General features: G+C 52.8%; 1 protein-coding gene, 1 long non-coding RNA gene and 1 pseudogene across 3 annotated transcripts; 2 read left to right on the forward strand and 1 right to left on the reverse strand.

The window, feature by feature from the left end:
* The first annotated feature begins 11,229 nt into the window (after positions 1–11,229).
* Positions 11,230–14,327, forward strand: LOC143442028 (uncharacterized). The gene is made up of 3 exons (XR_013109911.1): positions 11,230–11,637; positions 12,821–12,904; positions 14,242–14,327. It is a non-coding gene; the product is annotated as an uncharacterized LOC143442028 (long non-coding RNA).
* Positions 11,991–24,309, reverse strand: Rhbg (Rh family B glycoprotein). Of its 2 annotated transcripts, none has more exons than XM_076932682.1 (10): positions 24,062–24,309; positions 17,176–17,362; positions 16,572–16,722; positions 16,317–16,464; positions 14,649–14,815; positions 14,267–14,404; positions 13,992–14,095; positions 13,386–13,507; positions 12,467–12,540; positions 11,991–12,322 (listed from the first exon to the last, which is right to left on the reverse strand). In XM_076932682.1, the coding sequence occupies exons 1-10, from the start codon at positions 24,237–24,239 to the stop codon at positions 12,254–12,256; spliced, it is 1,338 nt and encodes a 445-aa protein (XP_076788797.1). In that variant the 5' UTR covers positions 24,240–24,309; the 3' UTR covers positions 11,991–12,253. The 2 variants fall into 2 exon arrangements, with proteins under 2 accessions (XP_076788797.1, XP_034356379.1); XM_034500488.2 differs by having other exon boundaries at positions 13,992–14,125; positions 24,062–24,308.
* On the forward strand, positions 19,861–21,290 carry LOC117706753 (ATP synthase peripheral stalk subunit d, mitochondrial pseudogene; annotated as a pseudogene).
* Positions 24,310–24,645: the final 336 nt, after the last annotated feature.

Genomic DNA, 24,645 nt, shown 5'->3' on the forward strand with positions numbered 1-24,645 from the left:
AAGGCCTGCCTTGCCAGCACCCACTGTGGCCCAAAGGCATGTCCCTGTGTAAGCAAGCAAAAGCTGGCCATCCCCTCCTCCTACGCAGCTGGAGCCTTAGTCTTCAGGGACATAGGGGTGGGAAGTGGTGCCTAATTCTGAGCCAATCCTGTGCCTGCACTAGCAGCTCCCTAGGAAGCTCATGGGTCCTGTAGAGGATCTGGGTGTGCTGGTCTCTGCCCAACCAGGAAGGAGTTTGGGATGGCAGCAAGCAGAGGCAGGAGGTGGGCTGCCTTTTAATAACCGAAAGACCTAGCCATACACAGTTAGGGTCAGGAGGGCAAGGGCACAGGGAGGAGCTCCTCCCTAAACAGTGATTCCATGACTGACTGACTGACTGACTGACTGGACTGACTGACTGACTGGACTGACTGACGGAGGAACCAGGCAGCCACTCACTTAAGTATATGCTCTCAGATTCCCACTGAGTATATGTAGATGAGTCTGTCTGTATGCAGATGAATCTGTCTATATGCAGATGAGGAGAGAAGGCATTCTCTTCTCAGGGTTACCATAGAGCCTGCTACCCCTCCCTTTCCCCTTGGGTTCCAGCTGCAGGGTAGCTTGGGAAAAAGGCCAGCCCCCAGGGAGGGACAACTTAAAATAAAAGGTTAGACCTCAGGACAGACTGACCAAAGGAAATGACTGATCCGTCAGGGAAAGAACTAGAGACAGAAGAGAATATAGAGAGATTCCTGGAAAAGTGTGGCCAAACCATGCCCCATGGTACCATGTAAGAACATCACAGGCTCTAAATCCAGACTGACAGGAAGTTTGTGGATTTACAGGCCAGCAGAGGGAAAGGACCCTAGAGAGCAGCTGTGCTGGCCAGGTGTCATCCTGCTCCCTCACCAGTAGGTCACTGGATCCTGATGCAGGCCTGGGGCTCCTGCAGGCCACAGAGATCACAAGCAGCAAAGTCCCTGGCCACTGATTTGTAACAACTTAGAAGCTTCCCAGGCTATGGTGGGCAGGGTAGAATGACTGTTCCTGCATACACCCTAGAACTTCTGTAGGGCAGAGACACCAAGAAGGAAGAGAACACCTGGGGCTGGGGAAACTGAGACCCAGAAACGCTAAGTTGCCCTTTCTTTCAGCAGATCTAAACCAAGTTGGGCCTGAGCCCAGGGCCTTCTCCTAGGAGTGTGGAGGCCTTTGGGAAAAGCTCACTTTTCCTTGGGTGGCCCCAGTTCCCTTTTCTACCCCCCTCCCATTCAACGGTGTAGCCAAGGCCTTTGTGGAGAGGCCCTGAGGAAGAGAGGGCCCTTGTCATCCATTCATCTTGCAGGAGGCTTGTCCCATGCCAGACCCGCTGGACTCTCCTTCCTGGGAGGTGCCAGGCAACCCCCACCTCCCCTCATGGCTGTTCCCCAGTTCCATCATTTCCTGGAGCCTCAGGGGTTTGGCTGTGATCCCAGCCAAAAGATGGTGGGGAGTCCCACCTCCCACACTTCCTCATTCACATACTGGCACCAGACCTGTGGGAACGCCGGACAGCAGCTGGGCATTGGTGCCCGGCTCTCTCCTCAACCCACCGACCTTAGAGAAGGCATGAGGAACAGGGCCATCCCCCAGTGCTGGAAGTCCTCAATACTGATTGTGAATCTGGGTACAAATAAGGCCTGTAAACTGGATAGTAACAGGCCTTTCCCAGGAAACCTCCTGACAGGCATGTATTTGGGGTCACCTTGACCCTCCCCATAATTCTGCACTGCTTGTAGCTCTAAGGACAAATAAAAACCCTTGAGTTCTCCTGACCCCTCTGTGACTGAAGGCCCTAGGGCCCAGGGAATCAGCATGGGGCCACTACTAGGAGGTATTTCTCCACTCAGGGCTCTGGCCTAAGTTCCATTCTGACAGGTCTTGGTAGCTTCTGGCCCAGGCAGTGTGGGTGAGTTGAAAAAAAGATAGAAGTCATTGTGAAAGGACCAAGGGAAGAGAGTTCCAGAGAACTCAGAGAAACTGGGGCAAGAAGAGACAAAAGAAAGAGCTATTGTAGACATCCTAGCCATTGTATCCAGGCCAGGAGGTCACAGGATGGCAGCTTCCTCTGTGGAAAGACTTCCAGGTAGAGTAAAATGGTTACTGGGAGCCTCTTCAAGACCAGAGACAGCCCAGCATCTTATTTCTCGTAGGCAGGGAGACCTTTAGCTGTGATGGGGACTCTGTGAAAGAGAAGGCTCCTAATTGGGGGAAGAAAGGGAGAGAAAGGGGCTCTGCAGGGCAAAAACCCAGAGCCAGCCTGCCATGGAGGGAGATTAAGGGATTAGAGTTAAAACAAAGTGGTTGGGCTGGAGCAGGTGGGTTGGGGCCCCCTTGCTAACGATCTAATTGCTTGCTGCCTTTAGCAGGGTGTGAGCCAGGGCCTGGCTGGATCTCTAATGAGTCGGGGTGTTTTCAAAGGAGGTAAGTGAGAAGGTGCAGAAACGAGGGGCCGGTCAGGAAGGTCTTTTTCCTCTCTTGAAGAGATTCAAGCTCTTGTGCACAAGTTCATAAACTCAAGTTCATGTGCTCTGCCCATGCCTTGTGCCTACCTGGGAAACCACGACAGAAGATACAGCCTAAGGAGAGCTGAGCAGAAGGCCGCCTAGGTCCCCACCAAGTAGGTATGGAGACAGGGGAGATGTCATTATCTCTGCACCATTAACTGGGCACACACTCAATGTAAGCATTGTACTAAGCCTTTACCAGTTTATCAACTCTCCCAAACACACAGTAAAGATTGAGGGAATCCTTGTCCCAAAGTCAGCCCAGTCCTTGAGCCAAGTCGATACCAGGACTGCCTCCTTTCAGACCCTTCCATCTTCCTAGGAAGGGGCAGATCTTCAAACCCTTTGTGTAGGTGCTGAGAGAGTTCAGTCTGCAGCTGACTGCAGCCCAAGGGGCCCTTTTTCTTTGCTCACATTCCAAAAGAAGAGCACAGTCCTGGAGACACAGCCGCGTCCCCTCTCCAAGCCTGTGCATACACCATGCCCTCTCCTTCTTTCTGCCCACGAACAGTCTTGTGACACCCACTTCTGTGACTCATCTAGAGTCTTCTCTTTGCCTGCTGGGTTCCCCTGAGAGCCAGGAGTCAGTGGCTGCTTCCCACACGTTCATGTCACGGGTGGCCTGGTCACAGGTGACTGTTTACTTTTATAAGAGGCCTGGGAGCAGGAGCTCTGAGAGGCCTATGGGAGGCAAGTGTGGAGGGCTCTTCTGGTCTGTGTGAAATGAGTGTTTATTCAGAAACAGTTTTTTTTCTCATCCTGGGGATAGAACCCAGTGCCTTATTTGTGCCCGGTCTACTGTTCTACCAGTGAGCTACATTTCATTCCCAGTTTAATTTAAAATATTATTTTTATTTTTTGTGAGATAAGGTTTCTTTGTCCTGGGATTCTCTCTGCAGATCAGGCTGGCCTGGAACTCACGGAGATCCACCTGCCTCTGACTCCCGAGTGCTGGGATTAAAAGTGTGTGTCACCACCGCCCGGCCTTACTCCTGTTTCTTAGTACATTTCCACTTGTTCTCCTACAAAGGAGAGAGAGAGAAAGAGAGAGAGAGAGAGAGAGAGAGAGAGAGAGAGAGAGAGAGAGAGAGGAAGAAGGAGGAAGAGGAGGAGGAAGAGGAGGAAGAGGAGAAGGGGAAGGGAGGAGGAAGACTCCGAGACTCCCTTATTGTTCTGGCTTGGAGGAGGAGGAGAGGTAAGAACCAGAGTGTTTCTAGCCCTTTTCCCCCCAACCCCCCCCCCATCACCATGCACCTGCCTTGTGATCACAGGCCTTCCCATATCTTCCCATAAGCTTCAGGGTTGTCCCCATACCAACCTCTCTAGTTGGCACTGTGGGTGCACACCTAGGTTCTCCCCAGGTCTCTAAAGAACCAATCCATACCTGCCTGAGGGACAGGCAGTAATGCTCACTCTGCTAACACTAAAGTAGTGTGTGAGACCTTGCCTCAGGAGCTGGGGAGTAAGCCTTGCAGAGGCAAGCCTGTTACCAGCTGGCCGGCTGCTGTGCCACGCACTGAGGACATCCATTCGAGACATACTGTACCCTTCCCTTCCTCTGTTTATACAACTGAGCTATGGACAAAGGCTCTTCAGAGGCCACCTTACCTTTCTTATCTGAAAAGTGGGAACAGAAACAATAGCTACTTCACAGAGCCCCTAAGGAACCTAAGGTAATGTCTGTGAACAATTTGGTCCGGTGCAGGGCACAAATTGAGGATTCACAACTGGTGGCTCTTAGGATTATTATTAATCAGGAGCGACCCTGAGAAGTGGACTGATAGGTAGGAACTCTGCACCATTAGTCTTGCTGGGAATAAAGAGCCCTTGTGGTAACAGTCCCCCAGCCCCCAGTTCCCCCAGCCTCCCCAGCCCCCTCAGCCCACCCCAGACAGGATGCTGTCACTGAGGATGCCTGACAAAGTTAGAAGTGGTGCAGAATGGGACACTTAGGGGCTTAGCCCAGGCAGAACCATGGGGAAGGACCCTCCAGCTATGGCCCCAAGGGCTTATGGAGCCCATAGGCCAAGAATGTGAAAGACAGCCCCTTCCCAGTTGTGAAGCAATTCTGCAAGAGCCTTCAGTCAGCCAGGCCTGCCCTAATCCCCTGGAGTGGCAGGTGGGGGGCTAGTGGCTAGCCCAGGATTGTGCCACCAGAACCCATGACCTCTGACCTTTGGGGGAGGCTGATGAGGATCAAAATGACATAGGCAGAGAACACCCATGAAAACAGTGCAGGGAAGGGGAGAGCAGGAAGGGCTGGGGAACTGCAGTTTAAAGCGAGGTACATAGGAAAAGTTGGATTTACCTAACTTTTTCCTGAGGAAAATTTTGTTGAGTCACAAGGAAAATGAAATAGTGTGGGGAGCCTCCATGTACCCACTTACCCACTGGTTAGCATCAACAGCTGCCAGTCTGGCTGCCTTTGGACCCCTCCTCCTCCTTCTGGTGTTTCTAAACACATCCTGAGGTCTGTCTCCTTTCCAAGAGGTGTGATTACAGCCTAGCCCAAAGGATCCCAGGAAGGGGACTTTGCAGTCATCCGGAGAAGGGTAAAGGGACAGGACAAAGGCACTGTAAATGACTCATTTGGTGGTTTGGTGTTTGGAGATTCAGGCCCACACAACCCTCTGTCCTGCCTCATTCAGAAGTCTCCTAACTGCTGGGGAAATAGGAGCTGATGCCTTATCCCACAGGGGGTTTGTAGGAGAGTGTTCCACTAAAGCAGAGCAAATGCCAGAGGCGAGGGTCAGGCTGCTCCCAGGTAGGGCTGAGCCCTGGAAACCGTGACTGAAGAGATCAGACAAGGCCCCTAGGTGCCCAAGGTGAGGTGGTAGCTGGGAAGGTGGTCTGTCTTCCAAAGAAGGCCACAGTGAAGGGGAGGGGCCTGAGCCAGATCGCGGCCATGTCTGCTGCTCCTGAGCCCTAACATAAAGAGACCCCTGAATCCTGAACTTTTGGAAACAAGAAGGGCCAAAGGCCTGAATGGCCAACTGTTCTCTAAGGAAGGCTTAAGAACATTCCTCACCGTCACCTCCCTCCCAGGGTGATTACAGGGAAGAGGGGACACAAAGAGACCCTCCTCACCATCACCAGGGTGATTACAGGGAGAAGCACACAAAAGGCCCTCAACTCCCATCCTCTGGCTGGATAATGGGCCATTCACATTGAGGGAACCCCAGTCCCACACCTGGCTCTCTTGGGCAGACCCCAACTGCCTCATTGTCCTAAGCCTGCCACTGTGCCTTGTACCCGGGTGTCAGCCATGTGAAGCCTAACACCCCAGCTGGGGCGGTCCTGGCCCTTCCCCCACCTCTTCAGCCACTTGGAGGCTCGGAGCTGATTTGGTGAGGGAGCACCATTCATTCCACACTTCTCACTCAGAATTTTTCTCTGCTCAAAAGTCCTCAGAGAGAAGTCCTCACAGCTATGGGAAAATCGGAGAGAATAATTAGGAGAGCCATTAGCGTCTCAAGACCCATCTGAGGGATTAAAGGATTAAAGGCCTTCTAACAGGTCTCCCCTCCTCGAAGATTTCTGAAGATTTCTGCCCAGAGCTTGTTTTCAGGACTTTTTCCTGGGTTGGGGGAGACGGAAGGACTGAGACCCTCGGTGGATCCTCTCTTTAAAACTGCAGGGAATCAAGACCCCCTATAGTTATGTTCAGTTGGCAAGCAGGTGTGGACCAGCAACTTCTTCTCAGGCTATTCTGCACTCCCCTGCACCTCCACAGGGCAGGAGGGGGAACAGAGAAGAGCAGAGGTCAACGGGTCCCTCGTGGAAGCCCGGACAGGCTCACTGAGAGCAGGTGTCCTGTACTCTTCCAAAAGATCCCGGAGGGCTCAGCCTCTCCCACGCCCTCTGGTTCCAGCTGAAGGCAGGCAGTCTCTCTGCCCCACTACTCAAGGCAAACTGAGCCAGAGGGCTCCACTCTTTTCCAGCCAGCTAGAGGCTGGAGGTCAAGGAAGGGCTTCTCAGGAAGAGCCACGGTCTGTTTGCATTGAGTCATGGTCACTGCCTTGCAGAGCACAGTGCTGCTGGTTAAGCCATTTCTGGCGAATGTGACAGGGATATGCAAATAAGGATGAGGCATGCAGAAGGCAGGCCTCATCCTTTCTGAAGACAGGAAGAACAGTCCCTTGGAAGAGATAACCAGCATACATTTCTGAGTCTCCCTTCTACACCCCTCCAGCCACATGGTGGGGGCTTGGTGGTTATCAGGTAACTGTTGCAGTCAAGTGTGTCACCCAGTCCTGTTACAATCTATCTTGCTGTCCCACTGACACCTGTGGGCCCTCCTTAGACCAGGAACTGAAAACCCATGGTTGACATTCAAACATGTATCTGCCAGAGAAGAAAGCAAACTTGAGGACTCCAGACAAGACAGCACAGAGTTACAGTTGCCAAGAGCAGAGGGATACAATAGGATACACACCCAAGCTCCTGGAAAACCAGTCTTTGCATACAGCATCTTGACCCACAGCCTAAAGACGGCAGGAGGCTGTCTCACATCCACACCCTGGCCTCCCTGGATTGGGATATGGCTGTGGCTTCTGGAAATACAGCTTGTCCTTTCCATTTCTAAGGAAAGCTCACTAAATGCCTTCTAAGCCTCTGTACCTGCCAACCTTCAGTTAGCAAGTCCAGGAGAGAGCAGTTGTTCCCAAGATGCAGGCAGGCAGCACCTTGCCAAAGGGCAGGTAATGGATGTACCCTAGCAGTTCGGCACCACTGAGGCCCACAATTCATGGTTCTGGTTAGCAACTGCCAACAAGAAGCTCCGTGCTTGGACCAGTGTGAGCAGGCAGGCTGGGAGAGATGAATGGCCTGCAGCCTGAGCCATAACATAGGCAGACATCACCATAGTGCTGGGTGTCTGAGTAGAGCTGGAGACTGGGGGACCCTGCCCACCCCAGGGTTCCTTGACCCTCCATGATACAGCCTCCTCCAGTGTTGGGGCAAAGTGGAGCATGGGGGATTGTGGGGAGGAGGGGCCTCTGTCTGCTTCTTTAGAACCAAAACCCAGACAGCAGCCATGGGATGGAGGCCAGTTTGTAAAAGCCCGGGTGAAATGAGCTAGAAGGGGATTGGGAACAAGTCCCACAGTGTCCTGAGGCACATTCCTTGCTCTAGGGAGACGGAGATGGATGGTGCTGAGCCGGGAAGGAGGGGTACTGGGGCGGGGCTGGGAGGGGGGGCTTCTCCTGCTGAGTGCTCTCCTGCCAAGAGCAGGGTGGGAAAGTAAAAGCTTCAGGATCCAGAGGATGCCTGCACAACAAAGGCTGTTTCCCCTCAGCCTCAGAGCCAAAAGGGTCCTCCTTGGGTCTTGCCCAAAAAAGCCCTGGAGATGTAGGCCAAAGGGCCTTAGAAACCACCCTGGCCCCTCTGGGGCTATGCAAGCAAGCAGGGCATCTGTAAGCACCTATGGGGTAGGGCTGGGAGGGGGTGCAGCATGCTCTGTGCTCCTGAGCCTCTTCCAGAGGTAGCTGCCTAGGGCCCCAGAGCAGCTTCCATGAGGCTAACATTGGAGATATGTGAGATGGGTCAGAGATCTGAACAGAGGGACTGGTTTCCAAGGCGCTAGGAAGACAGAGCTCTGCCTTCTTCCTTGGCACCAGGAAATGGTACAGCCTCTACCCCTGCTCCCCTGGCCAACTTCCCACCCATTCTACAGTGTCTCAAATGCTGCCCCAGAAACAGGCAATACAGGAAGGAGCAGTCTAAGGTCCAGTACTGGGGCTGCTTCCCTCCGCTAAGATTCCCTGGGAGACCAGCACCTCCCCCGCTTCTCCTCAGCAACAGCAGCCAGTCCACTCACTGCTGGGGAAATCCTAGATACTTCTCTTTTTTGTTTGACAGAATCTCCTATCCCAGGTTGTCCTGAAACATGCTTTGTAGTCCAGACTAGGCTAGCCTCAGTCCCCCGGTGCTGAGATTACACCTGGTACATCTTTTTTTCTTTCTTTCTCTCCCCCACCCCCCACTTTTTTGTTGTTTTTTTTTTGGGGGGGGTTGTTTGTTTGCTTGTTTGTTTTGTTTTTGTGGGTTTTTTTGTTTTTTTGTTTTTTGTTTTTTTTGAGAGACAGGGTCTCTCTCTGTAGCCCTAGCTGTCCTGAAACTCACTATGTGTGTGGACTAGGCTGGCCCAAAACTCACAGAGATCTACCTGCCTTTACCTCCTAAAAGCTGGGATTCATGGTTTGATGCCCCAGAAGCAACACACCAGGCTCCCCTGGATCAGTGTGATGTGAGGAAGGGCGGGCAGAGATGGGCTAAGGGGCAAGCATCGAGAACCGATGGCTGCTGGTTTGAACCCTGGCCACAATGACTCAGAGGCATCTTTTTTCACTTTGCAATTATTCTGATTAATTTTGCCTGAAACTACTAGCAAGTCCTAAAGTATCAGTGTTGCAGACCCTAAGACTCTACGACGACGTATCCCTTAGCTGAGTGGCTCTCACCTGAGTCTTTGGTGGGAACTTGATAAAGGGTGGACTCTGGCCTTGCCTACATCAGGAATCTTGAGCTTGTGGAGTTTGGGCTGTGGCCCGCAGCGTCCACTCTGGCTGTTCTCTGGGACATCCCTTTTTGGCCAAACCACTGCCTTGATTAGAGGGCTGCAGGCTCCCTTCTCCCACCCCCAGTGCCACTGGATTTTATCTGTTTCCCCTTTTTTCGGTCCTCCAGTAAAAAGCGGCCTGCGAACGTGGTGGCTGGCAAAAAGGCGGCCCGCGCAATCCTGGGGCTCGCCTATCACAGAAGACCCAACAGGACATCTTGCCTTGTAACTTGCTCTGTTTTAGGGACACCTTGAGTACTTTGCTCTGTGCTCTGGAAGAGAATTGGCCCCAGAAGCATCTACCAGACTCCCCTGTATCAATGTGATGTGAGGAAGGGCAGGCAGGAGGGCAGAGATGGGTTAAGGAGTGAGCATCGAGAATCGATGTCTGCTGGTCTGAACCCCAGAGACGATGGCTCAGAGGCATAAGCTGTGTCACGAGTGGGGGTGAGGGGTCAGTGCGTGCCTACTAGGTCTGACCCCAAAGCCGAAGCTCCCGAAGCCGATGCAGGTCTTCTCGCCATGGACCGCACAGACAATGGTGCTCTATCCCGGGAGCACGGCCGCCCCCTGCCCAGCCGACCCTTTCAGGCTGGAAACCGGCGGCGGGACGCTGGCCGCCTGGAGCATTTGCATACGGCCCGGGGACAGTAGCCTGCTTTGTTGGCTGCGCACGGGGGCGCCGGGCGGTGGGCGCAACTCGCCAGACAAAGCCGCCGGGGGAGGGAGGGCGACGGCGGCCACTGGGCCGCACCTCGGATGCCGCGCCGTGTCTAATTCCTCCAAGGAGCGGCCCGCTCCGTGACGCGAATCCCAATGCTCCCGGGCCGTCGAAGGTTCCTCCGAGCCAGGTAGTGTCCCACCCAGACCAAAGAGGACAGCTACTAGAGCATCCTAAGGTCCTGGCCTGCTGCTCGGTGTCCTTGGACACATACTTGCTGTAGTATATAGTGTGCCAACCCAGAGTAGAGGCGCTCCTGAGGGGACTTTCTGCAACGCCTCAATCTAGTTTCCAGAAGCAGGCAGGAGGTGAGGATCCATCATCATTCCCGGGGCTCAGGCACTGGGACTGGACAGAGTTCATGAGCAGGCAAGGGTACCCTTGTTCTTCCCTAAGAGTGATAGCACGCTGATCAGAGGGGCTGGTCCTGAGAGGCAGAGGCCTCATTGTCCTGAGGGATGCCATGCCCTTGTCCTTGGAACCCCCCTGACCTGCTCATTGTCACCCTGTTGACCCATTCTGGATAGATAGCCCACTATGAGGGGGACCAGTGAAGACGAGGCTGGGGCTCCTGGAGGAGGGAGGGGCTCCAGAGAGACCTATCTTTCCTGCATTATCAAACCCTCACTGGAATCCACAATGGATGAAATGGAATACTTTGCCGGGCCCATCATGTGCCCCTTCATTTAAAGCAAACGAGGAAAAGAAAATTTACACAGAGCAAAATCAGAGAGTCAGGGTTCCTGGGCCAATGGTGGAGTCCGTGTGATCCTGCACATGGGGGTTTTATGGTGGTGGTAAAGCTTAAAACTCACTGGTGACAAGATATACAGGGTGCAGCTCATGAGAGCATCCTCACCCTGTCCCTCTTCTCAGGGACCTATTGCCAGACAAGCCTGGAACCAGCAACCTTTTGCCCATTTGAAGCTGGCTGAGCAAGTGCCCTATCTGAAAAAGCTCAAATGCCCCTTCTCCAGGAAGCCTCCCTGGATTGAGATGGCTTCTCCCAGTGTTGGAAGAGCCTATTTTTTTTCAGGCCTGAAGAAGAGGCTTGGTTGCAGTTCAGAATGAACAGCAGCAGAGAGGGCCAGACTGAAAATCTTGGTACCATGAGTGAAAGAATGTTCACAGCTTTCCTTCACCAGAACTGGGGGCAGGCCAGGCCAGCTGGCTGTCCATCAGCATCCAGAGCTGGGTCCCAACTCTCCCAACTACTTTCCCACAGTGACTGGGAGCCTTGTGCTTCATAGCCCAGCCAGCAATGGGCAGGGCACTATGGAGGGGAGAGGGCTGTGGGGGACAAGTGGATAGCTCCCTAGAGAGCTTGTCTTTCCACCACCTCCAGCTGCACAGGGGAGCCTAGGATGTGTCCTGACTCTTTGGGTTCCTACTGTCTGGAGGCAGAGGTGTCTGCAGTTGTGCTCAGCTCTTGCCAGAAGCCCACTGGTGGATCACGTGAGGGAAGGAAGAGGAGCTCCAGTGCCCCATTGGGAAGGGGCTCCCACCTGCCGAAGGGATGAAGTCGCCAAGAATGGGATGAGATATGAAGTTTCTGGCATCACCTGACCTGTAGAAGGGGCAGAGCTCAGGAAGGCTTGGGCGTGGATGCCTGGGGGCAGCTAGGAAGGTTAGGCAGCAAGAAGGACCTAGGTGAGGCAGGGAGGTGGCATCATCTGTTGGTTTAGAGCACCCTCTTGTGGTCAGATGATTCAGACCCACAAGAACCCAGCCGCCTTCCCCATCCACGGCCCCAGAACCGCAGGACCCTTCCTACTCTCTGCTTCACAGCGTCAGGACCGGGCCAAGGACCAGCCATGAATCGGCATCAGGTGATGACTGCCTCCGACTGCTGAGGTTTTGTGACAGACCACCCTTTTAACGTTCCTCTCGGGCGTCTTCCTAATATGCTCAGCAGTGGAAAGCCAGTTGAGGGGCAGAGTAGCAACAGTTAGGTAAGAACCAGGAAGGATTTGGAGGCAGCATCAGAAGGCTAAAGTAGACACAGACATTCTGGACAATAATAACTCGTCCTGGAGAGGATGGAACTAGTTGGAATATATCCAGTAGAATGTAGTAGTACCTTGGAGTGCTGTGGACCCAAGGAGGGTTTGTCAACACTAAGGTCTTTGATTGCCACAAGATTTTGGCCTCAGGAGTGAAAGGGAAGAGGCACAAACAGGTGTCAGAGACCTTGGTGACACATTGTTTATCACCCAGCGCCCATCCAAAGTGGGCTTGGTTTGGGTGGCACTGGAACAGGGTAACACTGGTCAATGGGTGTGGCAGTTGCCTAGGGCTGGCTTTGGCCTTTTCTGGCCACAGGTGTAAGCTAATGAGGATCCGTCTAGGGGTGGCAGACTTCCTCAAGCAATAGTAACAAAGGCAGAGAAGGCTTTCTTGACAAGAGCCATGTCTTCTCTGAGGACAGTGTCATGCTGGCAGCAATTAGGCCTGGGTGTCTGGCTCCTCAGCCCTCAGGGGTCTCTGGGTCTCGGCCTCCTGCTCTCCAGGCACCTGCAAAGCAGGGAGGGATGCAGGAAAGTTCCAGGGAGTTTGAGAAGGAGCCCACAAACAAGGAAAGAGGCAAGTGGTAACCCAAAGGTAAGGCAAGGTGACAGAGAGGGCCATTTGGGGGACAAACTGGGAGCTGTGTCTTACCTCCCAGAAAACCTGGTCCTCGAAGCATTGGGAGTCTGGAGGGGCATCCAGGAAGGGAAGCCTCAGCAGGAGCCCTAGTGGCCACAGGGAAGGCTGTGTAAGAGCCCTCAGTCCCTACCCAGGGGAGGTTGCCACCTAGAGCCACAGGTTGGTAACCTTGAGGACAACATGGACCCAAGCCTATGCCAAGGGCTGTTGAGTCCACCTTTCTGAGAAGGTACAGCCCTGTAAGGTGGCCCTACCCTCAAATTATCCACAAAGAGACCAGCTGGTAGAAGTAAGAGAATTTGTTCATGTTTGCAGCTGTATCGTGCGTGATTCTATTATGAAGCATAGATGTTCATCTTTTTGCAGCCTTCCACATGAGAGGGGCTAGGGGACAGCTATCTCATGAAACATGACCTGGGGAACTAGACCATAGAGAGTTTCAGGATGACGGTGAGTATGGGTGGGTAGTGACGTTACAGCATCAGGTTTTGTTCTTAGCAGGAGGGGATACCTGGCCTAGGGCCAGTGAGCAAACAGCTTCTGTGGAAGGCTTTGTACTCCAGGGTGACAAAGCTAGGCTTCCTTTTCTGTCTGCTGAAGCTCAGAGGAGATGGGGGGGGGAGGGGGAGAGAGCTCTGGGCTGATCTCTTCCCAACAGCTGGGGCTGGACTGCCCTCTAGTGGCACAAGGGAGCAGCACAAGAAAGTCAGCCCACAACCCAGAGAGGAGCCTTCCTTCCCCCTGGAGGGTGTCTTACACCTCCTCACTCAAAGGCCATGCTGCCCACCCCCCCACCCCCCCACACACAGGCAGGTGTTCTGAAAGGATCTTGATGGAAGTGAGCCTACGGGAAGGGCCTTCCTTGCCCTTCCTCCTAGGTACCCCTCTTTGGGGCTCTCACCTGACACCCTGCCCATCTAAAGCCACTCACCTCCAAGGCTGCCACCCACGGAGGCAAATGCCAGTGTGACAAACATTCCAAAGAGCTGATACATGGCTTGAGACGTGGCACTGCGCTGACCCTTGGCTATGAGTGGAAACACGCTCTGTAGACTGAAGGGAGACCAGACAGGGAAAGATGGCTATGGAACAGGCAGCCAGGGCTGGTCATTGTGATACTCATGCCTGTGGATAGCCAGAGGGGGTCCAGGGATCCCCAGTGTCTCTCACCCAGGCCTTTGCTCAGTCAGGCCCACTTCAAGCGTCTTTCTCTCCTAAGCCAGCCAGCTCCACGTACCTTTCAGAACCCAGTCAAAGGTCTCTTTTGCCTGCCCTACTCCTTGCTCACAGTGTGAAATGTAGACTCCAGAGGTCATTAGTGCTTACTGGTCCTGAAGGAATGCTCAATGCTCTTGAAATTGTTTACTTAATAACCATCCATGGCATTGGCCAGGAGGTCAGGCAGGGGCAGGTCCTCGGCTCTCACCGTATTGGTGGGGGAATGGCCAAATGAGTGGATGAGAACAGATGGGAAGTTTCTTTCTTGGCCCTCAAGGAAAAAGGGAGGTGACTTCAGAGAGGATGAGGGAGGACTTACCCATCTCCATAAGCCTCATGGGTGGCCAGCGCAGCCACCACGACTCCCAGGATGGCCCCCAGTAGCCCTGGCATCCCATGGAGGTTGTGAACACCACATGTGTCCTGAAGTTTAAATCTGGATTCAAGGATAGGCTGGAGGACAGGGTGGATAATCAATCTACCTACCCAGACCCAGGACCTGGTGGGGAAGTAGCAGAAGGGCTGGGAATCCTGTGTCACTGATCCAGGCTCCTCCCTCCCATATTTAGTTCTGGTCCTGAGAAGCAACCATACCGTAAAGAACTTATACCCCAGCGTGGAGACAGTCCCAGCCAGGAAGCCAGCTGCCAGAGCCCCAAAGGGTGTCAGCATCATCTCACTTGATGTCCCCACCACAACACCTCCAGCCAGTGCTGCATTTTGGACGTGGACCTAAAAGGACAAAACCAGCAAGGTATCTTATTACCACACTTATATCTTATATCCACACATCCCAACCACACTCATTACAGTCCTCCGGTCACCTACCCACCAACTCTCCAGCTTTCATATACTCTCCCCTCCTGATATAATACCACTCCCCTGCTTGCAGACATAGGATCAGTGCTTGTCCCTGGGGACCTCCATGCTTAGATAGCTCTTCCCTTTGTAAGGCTGTCTACCCACTTCCCCATACCATATCCAGTCGTCCATCCTCACTGACAAGGGCTGACAAGGCGAAAGTACTGAGGGTGCTTGCGGTGAGTGAATAGTACGTGTTGACCACGGTCCGATGCTGCCCATCCCCCAGCGCTGTCGGCGCAGAGTTGAAGCTGGGCCAGAAAACCCACAGGAAGATGGTCCCTAAACAAGTGGGTAGCCACGGTGAGCACAGCACCGGTAGTAAGTGGCCTTGTCACCAGGGGGCGCTGCACTACAGATCAGTTATTACTAAGCAGCCTGTTTCCTCACGGATTCCTGGAATTGATTAAAAAAACGACAACAACAATAACAACACCATCTTCCTGTAGTGAGAGTTGAGAGAGTAATGCCCGTAAATGTCTGCTTCATGTAGCTCAGTAGAACAGCACATGCCTAGCATACGCCACACTCTGGCTTCCATCCCCAGCATACCAGCTCTCCTAAGGCCCAGAAGGAAAGAGAGCCAGGTAGAGGCTGTTAGTGGACAGCAGCTGTGAGCACTCATAGACGGTGCAGGAACTGTACCAATTCAGCTACCTTGTAGTTGAGAAGGTGGCCCCTACAGGCCTCAGGAGTCTAGGCTGGGATGCAGGGGGTGCCTGCTCTGCACTGGGGCAAGAAGCAGGTTCCTGATTTCAAGCCTCTGTGTGTGTTTGTGTTTTGTTTTTCAAGACAGGGTTTCTCTGTGCAGTCCTGGCTATCCTGGAACTCACTCTGTAGACCAGGCTAGTCTCAAACTCAGAGATCTGTCTCTGCTTCCCAAGTGCTGGGATTGAAGGTGTGTACCACCATCTCCAGGCCCTGCTTTAAGTCTTACAGACTAATCTCAGAGTAGGAAGGAGAGGCTGGAACTTTGCAGGGTGGGCCAGCAAGGCAGGAGCCTGTGTGTGTGATCTATGTCCTTCACCTTGACTCAAAGTCCTTATGCTGCCTCAAGATGAGCACCTTCACTGCAGTGTCCTGTGCTCAGTTCTCAGGCTTCAGACAACCTGATCCCTCCATCTCCTTCCTCGAGCACTTTACCTGGAGGCTTCATATGTGAAGGGTTGCCAAGGGCAGGGAGGGCTCAGCTGTATACAGTGAGCCTAAAGTGGGCAAGAAATCAAGCCAGTCTTGCTTATACACAAGTGGGAACTGAAGGCCATATTCAGTACCCTAAAGAAAGCATGGACTCCAGATGATAGGCTGGGAAGGTAGAGAGTACAGAGGCCAGCAGAGGTCAGGACTTGGAGGAAACAGGCCCTGAAGTTCCAGGGGTGATCCAGGGCCCCCAACTTCCTGCCTGACAGTGCAGGGTTTCTGGGGCTGTGAGGAGAAAGGCTCCTTAGAGGAATCGACCTCAAGCACAGGTGGCCCAGGCTGGCAGGGCCACGGAAGAGGAAGAACTTTGCAGGGATGAGGTGGGGTGGCTCCACACACGTGGGCTGCGTAGCTCAAGAAAGTTTCAAATAGGACGGAGGTGAACTTGGGAAGACCCCAGGGCCTGGTATGGACATATGTGTGCCCCACTACTGGGTCATAAGTTATGGGAAGTGACGAGCACAGATCTCAGGCTCCTCACCACACAAGTAGGAAGGACCCAAAGGATGGCTGGCAGAGCCAGAAGACCTTCCTAAGGCATGGTGCTCTGCAGCCCCTGTCACTTCTCCTCAGCAGGCCTCACCAATCATGGCAAAGAGGTCAGAGTTGTAGACGGAGCTCTGGCGGTGCCTGCTCTTCTCCAGCTGGGATCTGTAGAGGACCCGTGAGAGGAACAGTCCGAAGTAGGCCCCAAATGTGTGAATGGTCATGGATCCTCCAGCGTCTCTCACCTGGGGAGAAGGATAGAGGTGGCAAGGCAGCCTCTGCCCTCCATCCACCTCTCCTGTCCCAGAGCTGGATGGACACCCAGGTCTCACCCACCCCTGGCCAGACTTACCCCCAGGAGACTGAGCTGTATAAACTCATTGACGCTAAACAGCACTGCCTCCAGTAGGGCCATTAGCAGCAGCTGGGCTGGCCCAGTCTTGCCCAGAACAGCCCCGAAGGAGATGAGCACGGCGCCCGCACAGAAGTCAGCATTGATCAAGCTGCAGTCACAGAGGGTGGGAGGGGTGGAAGGAAAGCCGTTCCAGAGGGGCAGAGGGGCAGGCACGGTGTGGGGCATGCAGGGCAGGTGAGGAGAGTCAGTGCTGGGGCACCTCTCCCTGGGTATCCGATGAGTACCACCCACCCTTGGAGAGGAGGGGGAGCCCTTGTGAAGTGATGGGCTAAGCCCACTCTAGGTTGAAGCAGCAGTAGGTAGGAGGAGCCATCCTTCACTGGCTACCTGTCCTCTTAGGAGCTCCAGTGACAGAGGCCTAATGGGAGGGGTGTGTGAGTATATTGGGGACATATGTCAGACAACTAGACAGACAGTGGCCTGGAGAAGGTGGTTATGGGGCAGAGCGAAGGTCAGTTAGCAGACCCAAAGGTCAGGGCTTGCACTGGCATCCTCTGGGGAGTGGGGTCTTTGGGGGAGCCAGGGGCTTCCTATTGCTCACCTCTCCACGCCAACGTAGATGTAGCCACCACGGAAAGAGTGGAGGAAGCCTTGGAGCAGGGTGGCCCACTGCAGGGTGAGGGTGGCCACGAGGAAGGTAAAGCCCACACTGCTGAAGCCATATCGATGTAGAAAGACCATGAGGAAGCCAAAGCCCACGAAGACCATGACATGCACATCCTGGAAGCCTGTGGGTGGGCAGGGCAGGGGAAGGAGAGACAGCCGAGGGAGTGTCATGAGGCCTGTTCTGGTCCGGTCACACCCACCAACCAACAGATGCCATTTCAGTGCCTGGCTCCTCTGCACAGGACTGCCTTGAAGCAGCACCATGCTTGTAGAATTCCCCAGGCATAAGAGCCCCCCACCATGAGCGGCCCGGACAAAGCATTCAGCCTGGAGCCGCAGGGCCAGGCCATTCTTGCTACCCTGCTCAGAGGAGCTAGAATATGCCGCTCCAGTTTCCAATCACCTACCTGGCCCATCTGCTCACCCAAGTAGGAAGTGAAGTCGGTTCTCTCTGCTGCTGCAGCCCTGTCTCCTCTACACACAAGGTTCTCCTCCCTCCTTCTGGAAAGTCCCCTCTCCCCCTGTGTCTAGGTGTGTGCACACAGGTGCGTGTGCGCATAGCAGTAGGTGTGTTTTCCTCCACCACGCTCCACCTCGTACACAGGGCCTCCCAGTGACCCTGGACCTCACTAACATGACCAGGGGAGACAGCCAGCAAGCCCTGGTGTCTGTTCCTCTCTGCCCTCTGTGCTGATATCATGAATGGGCCTTGCTATGCCTGACATCTACTTGTGTGCCGAAGATCTGAGCTCAGCTCCTAATGCTCACCCAGCAAGCACTTCACCTACCGAGCCATCGCCTAGTCCCAAAGAAGCCCTTCTTGATATCTAATTTTCATCGCTCATTTTCCAAAGTCCATACCTCCCTATTTTGAGACTTAAAATAAAAATCATTTAGGAAATGGCTTTGAATTGTTAACAGGGATTGAGAATCCCCCCAAAGGAATTGAGGGGGCAGGGCTACTGTGTTGTACAGCTCAGTCTACTGGCCACCCCTAACCCCTACAATGACCTGTGTGTCATGCAGGAGCCCTCAGGAGAAAGGAGTGCCTTTCCGTTTGTTTCTTTCTATACGTTGAATTTTTTATGTTATACATCACATGTGCTGTGTTGAGACAGGGTCACACGGTGTCGTCCAGCTGACCTCAAATGCCCAAGTGTTGTGCTCACAGAATGGGGACCACATGTGGCCAGTTTTACTTGAACTGTTGGGCATTTCAGAGGGGCATCTGTACAGGAAGACATGGAGCCTTTTCTGTTTGCTTTCTGCATAAAACGCCAGTACGAATAATGCAATTATACTGAAACTAAGATTTATACAAATAATTTGTTGAGTAATTAGTTATATAGAACCAACATGAAGGCAGCTGGAAGATGGGTAGTGGACAAATGCTTTGTGTGGCAAAGCTTTGGCCACCAAGCTAGCCTGGTGATCACAGAACCCATGTAAAAAGCTGGATATGGTAGTGAGTCTATAATCCTGCACTCCTGCCAGGATAAGAAAATAGCCTAGCTCAGTGCAGCTGGCCTGCAACAGCTGCACAGACACAGGAACAAGGTGAATGGTTAGGCATGATGCTCAATGCATATACACCTGAGAGACGCCAAAGGATTGCTCCAAGTTCAAGGTCAGCTAAGGGAATAAGATCCTGTCTCAAAAAAAAAAAAAAAAAAAAAAAAAAATCATGAACAGGGCTAGAGAGATGGCTCAGCAGTTAAGAGCACTGACTGCTCTTCCAGAGGTCCTGAGAGTTCAACTCCCAGCAACCACATGGTGGCTCACAACCATCTGTAATGGGGTCTGATGCCCTCTTCTGGTGTGTCTGAAAACAGTTACGGTGTACTCGTATACATAAAATAAATAAATCTTTAAAAAAAAAATCATGAACAAGGCCAGGCATGGTGGTGCACATCTTTTTCTAACCCCAGCACTTGGGCTGATCTGTCAGAGTTCAAGTCCAGCCTGGTTTACATAGTGAGTTAGTTTCAGGGCAACCACAGCTATGTAATGAGACTGTCTCAACAAACAAACAAACAAACAGGAACAAGTAAAGACAAAACCGACCAGTAGAAGGCCTGTGGGAGGGCCCTTTCTGTAACTGTGTGGGGACAAGGGGCACCATGTCTTCAAACCCTCCAGATTCCCTCCTTTCATACTCTACTCAAGAAATTTCTCTTCTCTTGGGCTGAGAAATGTCACTTGCCTGAGAATGTCTGTTTCCCACCTGCAAGCAACAGATGTGCAGAGCATCTGTGGACAGGGCTCCGGAGTACAGCTGCCACCCAGGAAGTCAGTTCCTGCTCCCAAGGGTGGAGTCACACTGGAGAATCAGAGCTTTCACAGGAAGGCTGCCGGCTCTGATGAGGACCCAAGTTCATATTGATCTTTTTCCTTGGCTGCTTGGGAGCGGGGAGCTGTAGTAAAGCTTCAGTTGTCATGCATCCACACTCCTGAGATCCTCTCTTCAGACGTCACGCTTCGGTTCTCTGCTGGTCTTTCCTCATGCAAATTCACTATCCAAATTGGCAATCCCAAATGCTCCAGAATCATGAAGTTTTTAAGCATCAGTGTGATGCAGTAGTGGAAAATTCCACACCCACCCACCCTCCCTTCCAGGGCTTCATCCAATGGGCTTTACTCAAAACACAGGCCTACTACACAGGCTGCATGAAATCACCTTCAGGCTGTTTGTATATGTGCTGTATGTTGGGTATCTGTGGATTGCTTGTCTAGACATGAGTTCCATCCTCAAGATATTCTTTATGGGGGGGGGGGGGGGGGCTGTGTCAGTGAAGTATCCCAAGATGGCTGAGCATAAACTTGCTCTAAAAACCATTGATTGGTTATCTTTTGTGGATAATTGGACAATATCATGGACAATTGGAAATGCCCTAAAGTCCTGGAATGAGACCCTCCACACCAGGTCAGCTAGTCTGTCTGAGAAACCACCAGCGATTGACTGGGCTTACTACAGGGCCAATGTGGCCAAAGCTGGCTCGGTGGATGATTTTGCAAAGAAGTATAATGCCCTGAAGATCCCTGTGCCTGAGGATAAATACAAAATGGACCAGGAGGAGACGGGTGTGTGTGTGTGTGTGTGTGTGTGTGTGTGTGTGTGTGTGTGTGTGAAGAACCATGCTGAGTTTGTGTCTGCATCTCAGCTCAGGATCCAGGAGTGTGAGAAGCAGCTGGAGAAAATTAAGAACATAATTCCCTTTGACCAGATGACCATTGATGACTTGAATGAGATCTTCCCAGAAACCAAGCTAGACAAGAAGAAGTACCCGTCCTGGCCCCAACAGCCCATCAAGAACCTACGAAGCAGCCTAGGAGGGAGCCCCGGCTGACATGAAGTAAAACATTTACATAGTGCTGGGGGAAAAAGGTACTCATTATGTATACATAACCACGTCCCAAACCAAAACACATTTGGCTCCAAGAATTTTCATAATGATATTCAACTTGTATTGATTTTTATCATGGATGACCCTGAACTTCCCATAAGAAGAGGCAGATTCTCAAGCCCACGTTTTGTGTTATTTGATCTTGAGAGGTATGGCAAGCTGAAAGCTGCTACTGAACTTTGGGGTACAAATAGGGTCCCCAAAAGAAGCTAAAGCTTTCACTGTTTTGGAGCTGAGAACAGGGCTAGAGAATCTAGCGGTGCCTTGCTCATTCCTGCATCTGGGGTCTGCAATCCCATGGGCTTCAGAGAATGTGGTCTGCCACACTCCAGTGGCCGCTCCTCAGGGTCACCCACACCATACACGCAACAGAAAGGAGAGACACACTTAGAACTCAGCCAGAGCCTGCATTCTTTTTCTTCTTTCTGTGTTTGTTTGTTTGTGTTTGTTTTTGTTTTAGACAGGGTCTCACTACGTGGCTCTGGCTGTCCTGGAACTCACTATGTAGACCAGGCTAGCCTAGAACTCACAGAGATCCCAAGTGCTGGGATTAAAGGCATGTGCCACCATAGCAGGATGACTTACAGTCTTTTAGGACTCTGCCCTTTCCCCCTGTTCAAACATGGAAGAGGAACTCTTTCTGTTCTTGTCCAAGGACAGAAAGAAACCAAAGGGGGTTGGGCGGCCTCAAAGACCATTCATGCAGGACCTTCTCTCAACTGCTCTGAGCTTGTTTCAAACGCTTCTGTTTGTACTGAAAACTCAATCCCAGCCAGGCATGGTGTGTGGCTCACACTTGTAATTCTGCCACGCAAAAGGTAGAGGCAGAAGGATGAGAAGGTCAAGGCCAGACTTGACTACATAATGAGTCTGAGGCCAGCCTGAGCTTATGATACCCAGGCTCAGATGGAACAACTAAAGCCCCCTGAGGCCACCACTGCCCTCCTTCCTTCTCCAGCTTCCCCCTGACAGGGCAAAACTTTGGCAAGACTAGGACTGCCATTTTAGCATCTACATGCAACTGACCCTGTGACCTTGGACACATGACACATGACCTGAGGCCTCTCTAAGCCTCAGGTGCTTCCTCTGGAAAGGGTAGCTATATAGCATGAAGAGGAGGAGAGTGGAGGTTTCGGTCTCAAGCCTCTTCCACCTCAGCTTTCCAGAAAACAGGCTAAATCCCAGAGCAGGCCACAGTCCCAGCCGCCACCTCTCTTATGATAGTCCTGATTCTGTCTAGGTCAAGTCACTGCCTTGAGTCAGGCCTCTCCCGAGGGCCCCCTTAGCTCTTTAGAACCCTTTCTCTCAGTGGGCTGTTCTCTGGCTTTTTCCCCTGTTCTGAACCACTAGCTTTGTAGAGTAAGAGGCCTGTAGGCGGGATACAGTGGTTCAAGCCTGTATTCCCCAGTACTTGGGAAACTGAGGCAGGAAAATATTAAGTCTGAGACTGGCCTGGCTTACATTGTGAGACCTTGCCTAAAAGATAAGGTAAACCAGGGTAACCTGATCATGCCAGGAGCTTCCAGGAGAACCAAGAGGCCTGGCTCTTGTCCCACTTTTTGTGACTTGCTGTGTGACCTTGGGTAGGTGAGTGACCTTCCTGGCTCTCGGTCCACATCTGATCTGAGAGAGGTAGAACATAGAATCTGAGGGCCCATCCTGTCCTATCTATCTGGGGGAGACATCAGCCATCTCCTGACAGCCCCTGAGAGTAACCATGCCTGCAGCCTTGGCAATACTCACCAAAGACTCTTTTCATCTTCTGAATCAAAGGGTGGTTTCTGCCTGCCCTCTGGCCTTGACCCTTTCCTCTGGACACAGGGACAGGTGAGGACCCGGCTCATCAAAGCCATGGGCTTTAGGAACCCCACATCTCCCTCCTACCTAGCCTCCCCAAACAGTAGGCTCAAAGTCCACAGAGATCTACACTGGGACAGGGAGGCAGTAACTGCCATGGTCCTTGCTGCCCTCTTGGGAAGGAGAGCCCAGCACTGCCTCTGCTATAAATGGCAGGATTCCGGGCTTTGGAACAAGCAGAGCTGGAGGCTGTAAGAGAAGCTGTTCCTGGCTCTCTTAGACAACCAAAGCTTACCTCCTTCACTTGTCTGGCCCATTCCCTCTCAACTCCCAGCATGTGTGGACAGATAATAGCCAGCAGTCTACAGCCAGCTTTAGGGCTTTGTTTTTGATCCTAGCTTCTGAGGCCTGAAAGCTGCCAGTCTCTGCCACAACTGAGAATGAGCTGTGGAGAAGGAGGTGCTGTAGTGGCTTGGGGTCTGGTGCTTCTTGCCACAGTCCAAAGTCTCCCTCAGCCCTCTACGTCCCCATCGCTGGGGCCAGGGCAGGGTGAGGTGGGGACAACCTGTCACCAGCTCAGCTGTAGAAAGTGGGTGCTAATAGCCTTGTTGCTTTATTTGCATGCCCTTCAAACGGAGAGTTTTTTTTCGTACTCCTTTTTGGTGTTTGTTTGTTTGTTTGTTGTTTGAGACAGGGTTTTATTAGCTCAATCTGATCTCAGATTCACGGTGTGGCTGTGGCTGGCTTTGAACTCCAGATCCTCCTGCCTCCACTACCCGAGTGCTGAGATTACAGACACAAACCACCATGCCCAGCGTCTTCCTGTCAGTTGGATGGAGAACTGGAAGTAGAGGAGACTGACTTGGGCATTAGAGGGAGGAGCAGTTTGCTGGGTGCCAGATGTCCAGTGCCTCAGTTACATACAACCTTGAAGGAGACGTTCTGTCTCCATCTGGGGGTTAACTCCCTGTCCAGAACCTTGTCAGGAGGCAAATGGTCAGTGGTCAAGTTTATGGTGTGTAAGCCCAGTCTAGCTGTGTGACCCTTGGTGGATGGTAACAGTCACACCACAGCCACCTTAAACGGTGACATGAGACAGTAGCGCCAGGCCAACACTACCCTAAGACCGCCTCATGCTGGCCTTGAATCTGGCAAACCGGCCCAGTGTCCTCTCACTCTCAAACCTCGAACGCCTGAGCTGAAACCAGTCTTCGATGCCTGTACATGTGGGAATTTCATACCTAACTCTCTTTTCTCACCTTTAGCACCCTACCTGGCAGTCCCACCAAGATTATCTTTCCTGTGGTCAAGCTGGACTCCTAAACAAAGCCAAATTAGCCCCAGAGGAAGGTGAGACAGTGGCTAACACTGGACCTGCTTACAACTGGATTGAAACCCCAGCTCCCCTTACTGTGTGACCCTGACTGAGTCTTACCTCTCCTCAGCCTGAGACACAGCACGTGCCATCCCCAGCAGTGCCTGGAACAAGAGGGACACTAGAGAAAGGGGACTATTTTAAAGCCCTAGCAGTCATCTCGGTGGGAGGAGTACCCACCAACGCCCTTCCCTACACACCCGGGGCTTGGAGTCTCTGCTTCCCACGCCCTCGCCCACACTCACTTGGGTAGCGAAAGTAAAACTCGTTGTCCACGTTACTGTGGTTGCCCCAGTGCCACAGGGCAGCGTCGGTTTCGTGGTTGTAGCGGACAAAGATCGCAAAGAGGAGGGCGGTGGCACCTTGGAAGAGCAGGCATAGTAGCGGCAAGAGCAGGCGCTGGCGGCGGGGTACGCGGGCCATGAAGTCGGCTGTGCTCTCCTAGGCTCCAGCGGGGCTGTGCTGGCCAAGCTGACTCCTGCCACAGCATAGGTGAGGCCCCGCCCCACGGAGGCAGTGCAGCTCCTAGGGGAGCCCCACCCCTCTGCTCGAGGTTGGCAAGGACTAGCCCCACAGGTCAGGTCCTGTTTCCCATGGCCCTGCTGAGTGATGTGTGATGGTGTGAGCTTCCCCAACTGTGCCTCAGGTGCTAGAAGGGTAGTGAGAGGGGAAAAGGTACTCGCTCCTTCAAGCCTGGTGTGAGAGAGTGGCACCCAAGAAGCTAGTATCCCTTAAAGATCCTACCCGGTTTCCCTTGGCTAATAGGAAGGAATCAGACTACTACTGAGATCTTCCTTTGCCTGGCTGTAGAGGTAAACCAGATGGCCCC

Source organism: Arvicanthis niloticus, chromosome 4, assembly GCF_011762505.2.
Source record: "Arvicanthis niloticus isolate mArvNil1 chromosome 4, mArvNil1.pat.X, whole genome shotgun sequence".
Lineage (NCBI taxonomy): Eukaryota > Metazoa > Chordata > Mammalia > Rodentia > Muridae > Arvicanthis > Arvicanthis niloticus.

Coding starts and splice junctions, on each gene's coding strand:
- Rhbg (XM_034500488.2), bottom strand. CDS start 24,239: ATGGCCCGCGTACCCCGCCGCCAGCGCCTGCTCTTGCCGCTACTATGC. Junction 14,405..14,648: donor AGGATGGACGACTGGATATG/GTATGGGGAAGT, acceptor TTGTCCTTTTAG/GTCCACGTCCAAAATGCAGC. Junction 13,508..13,991: donor CATGAGGCTTATGGAGATGG/GTAAGTCCTCCC, acceptor GTCTCCCTTCAG/TCTACAGAGCGTGTTTCCAC.